Source organism: Elephantulus edwardii, unplaced genomic scaffold (genome assembly GCF_000299155.1).
Source record: "Elephantulus edwardii isolate Elephantulus edwardi_28Jun2011 unplaced genomic scaffold, EleEdw1.0 scaffold00008, whole genome shotgun sequence".
In the NCBI taxonomy this organism is placed as follows: domain Eukaryota; kingdom Metazoa; phylum Chordata; class Mammalia; order Macroscelidea; family Macroscelididae; genus Elephantulus; species Elephantulus edwardii.
Window position 1 is genome coordinate 246800 of NW_006399758.1, and position 3166 is coordinate 249965.

Genomic DNA, 3166 nt, shown 5'->3' on the forward strand with positions numbered 1-3166 from the left:
TATTTGCAACTTTTTGAGAAAGCGCCATACCGCCTTCCACAGTGGTTGCACCATTTTACACTCTCACCAACAGTGAATAAGGGTTCCAGTTTCTCCACAACCTCGCCAGCATTTGTTGCTTGCTGTTCTGTGAAATTTTGCAATTCTGACTGGGGTGAGATGGTATCTCATAGTTCTTTTGGCTGTTTCTTAAAGTGTTGCTGTGAATCACCCTGAGCTCTAAGCAGCATGCTGCTCATCACTGTGCTCTCTTCTCTGGGTAGGAGCATCAGGAGCCTCTGGGCCGAGGTGAGTTTGTGGAGCTGGAGATGGATGAGCTCAACCAGCATGAGTGCATGGCCTCCCTGACAGCCCTGCTCAAGCACATGCAGAGGAGCCAGATTACCCCGAGAGTAGACAAGGTGCTGTCCCTCCTCACCTGCCTACATGTGTTCCTATTGAGATGAGATTTCTTTTCCCTCCCCTTTCCTTCTCCCTTCCTTTTAAGATGAGCTTTGAGTTTGAAGACTAAACCAAATTCCATGTTGAATAAGCAATTTTGCATTATTTTCATCTTACTCTACTGTAACTGTCCCATCATTTCAAAATAGGACGTTGTTTGACTAATTTAGTAGGCCTGCTTTTAGTAATAATAATATTTTACTAAGACTATTATTTTGAAATACTTTTTAATGTTTTATTTCAGGGTTCTGTGCCAAGCAGTCTTCCTCTTTGGATGAAATTTCTTCATGACAAATTAGCAAATCCATCAGTACCATTAAATATCCGCCTCTTCTTAGCCAAACTTGTTATTAATGCAGAAGAAGTAAGCAATTTTATATTTCTCTCAAAACTCTTTGTAGTTAATATGTGTATATGGAATTAATAGACCATGATGAAAGAAGACATACAGATACTGGGCATGGCATTTTTGTTCTCTAAATAGATTAGCCACCTCCATTTATTTATCTTTTTCAAGTTATCTCTGTGAAGGTGTCAATTCCAAGTCCAAGACAAAGAGAGGAGGCACTCTGTGTAAATTAATGAGTATTGAGTTGGAAATGTTCTATAAAGAACATGTTTTGTTTACTTGTGGATGCCGGCTTTCTTTGTTCAAGTAGTAAAAGAAGTTGGTAAAAATATCATTGTGACACCATGAAAAAAGCTGGCTCTGATAGTTCCTGGACTTATCCACATGGATGACCAGGACAGGTAAGACTATTGTGCACCAGTGACATTGGGCTGACTTCTTAGAACTTCCTTGAACTGACTGTGAAGTAGATGAAATGCTCCATCACAGTGGAGTTGCAGTGATCAGAGCAGCTCCCTGTGTCCCTCAGATAGGCAGAGCCTGCCCTAGGTCTTCCCACTATAGCTGCTCATTCTCCAGGACCACAGAAGGGATTGTCCTCACAGTTGTAGGGAGTGTGTCACTGGTGTTAGGCCAACTCTGCATGATAGAACGGCCTACGCAGCACTGAAGATGGGCCGAAGGCTGGAAATTAGATGAGCTTAGAGATTGAGTTGAGGCTGTAGGCAAGTAAACAGGATGACAGGATGACAGGTAAGTATGATCCACACCTTAGGGCTTGATTTCCGCATTCTTGCTTGATTTTTTTTAGATTATGTTCCAATAGGTGCTAGTTTCTTAATATTTTTAGTTATTTTTATAGGTGGATCTGGGACAGGATTGCCAGAAAACCTGAACTCTTTGGGAACACAGGGATTTTTCAGGGGTCATTTGCAGAGATTCTAAAGGAGTAGTTTCGATAATTCATGGTCTATGCAGGAAGAAATTAGAACTTTTATTTGCATTTACTTTTATAATTTCAAGTTTTGAATTTGTGTTGTTGTTGTTTGTTGATTACCTTCTAGTCAAGCACAACTCATAGCACCCCCATGGACAAAAGGCCTGAAGCCCCTCCACAACTATCAACATTTATCAAAGTTCATAGAATTTTCAGAGGCATGTTATTTAGGAAGTGGATTACCTAAGGAGAGCATGCATATTACTTCCCCTGATAAGGTGTATGAACAAAAAAGATTTGAGACCACAGATTTGTCATATAAGAATAGATGAGAAATCCATGAAAAAACATAATGTGGAAAACAAAGATGATAAAGGTTAAAATGATGGTTAGCTTGAATTGTATTTTGTTCTGTCCTTTGGCATCATAAAGGAATGCTGGTTGGTACAGCATGCTCTGGTAGCTATGCTGCCATCCCAGAAATGTACAGTTCATCTCCACCAACTGCTATGTGGGTGAAAGATGGGAAATATTCTGTGCCCTTTACTGCCTCTGAAAAAAAAGAAGGTCAGGTATGAACCAGTTCCCACTCAACAGTATATAACAACAAACATTGCTACAGAGGTTAAAGCATTCAAGTAATAACAGAAGGTTCAAGCCCTGTCCAAGGGAGAAAAATGAGGCATCCTGCTTCTGTAACAATTTACAGCCTTGAACTCAACTTCATGAAAGTGAATATTTTGAAATTTTATTGTTAGTCAAATGCCTTTGTCTTGTGATTTCTTAAATAAATCAATGTAATGTAATCTAGGTGCGTTTTAGATTTTAGGGATGTTAGGGTCACGAAATCTTTAACAAAATGGCTTTTGTAATAGAGAAAGAAATTAGGACAACATGAGTTGTGTTTGTCCTCCCTTTGTCTTATGTCTTCATTTTGCATAACTTCACCTTCTCTTTTTTTAAAAAAAATATTCTTTTTATTTATTTTTGTTTTAGTAAAAATAAATCCTTTTACTAAAGAGAAACAAAGACCAAATAATTTTAACAGAAGAATTATTTTAACTCTAGTCATGGAGTCAATTGAATTGAATTCAAGATGTTTTCTGATATGATAGTGAGACTGTATGAACTTGTCCAGTTTGGGAATTTACAAGATCTCAACTTCATCATCAGAAAAATTAGTTTAATCTCATACTTCTTGTTATTTTTAAGTGCCATAAAGTCATAGTGACCCATAGCAACCCTATGAGTGAAAGTCAACAAGCAAATGGCTAGAGAAGCTGTGGTATATTCGCACAATGGAATACTATGCTGCATTAAAAAACAAGGAACTCATGCAATACTATTCAAAATGGTTGACTCTGGAGAACATTATGCTGAGTGAAATATCCCAGTCACAAAAGGACAAATATTACATGATGCCACTGTTGTAGAATGGG

The 3166-nt window shown here is 38.2% G+C and overlaps 1 protein-coding gene across 2 annotated transcripts in view; it reads left to right on the forward strand.

The window, feature by feature from the left end:
* The window catches only part of LOC102847508 (DNA-dependent protein kinase catalytic subunit-like), a 309905-nt gene that overhangs the window by 191589 nt on the left and 115150 nt on the right, over positions 1-3166 (forward strand). For both annotated transcript variants that reach the window (XM_006880417.1, XM_006880418.1), the window contains exons 48-49: positions 264-401; positions 686-805. In XM_006880417.1, the coding sequence (XP_006880479.1) occupies positions 264-401; positions 686-805 (258 nt within the window). The remainder of the gene's footprint in view (positions 1-263; positions 402-685; positions 806-3166) is intronic.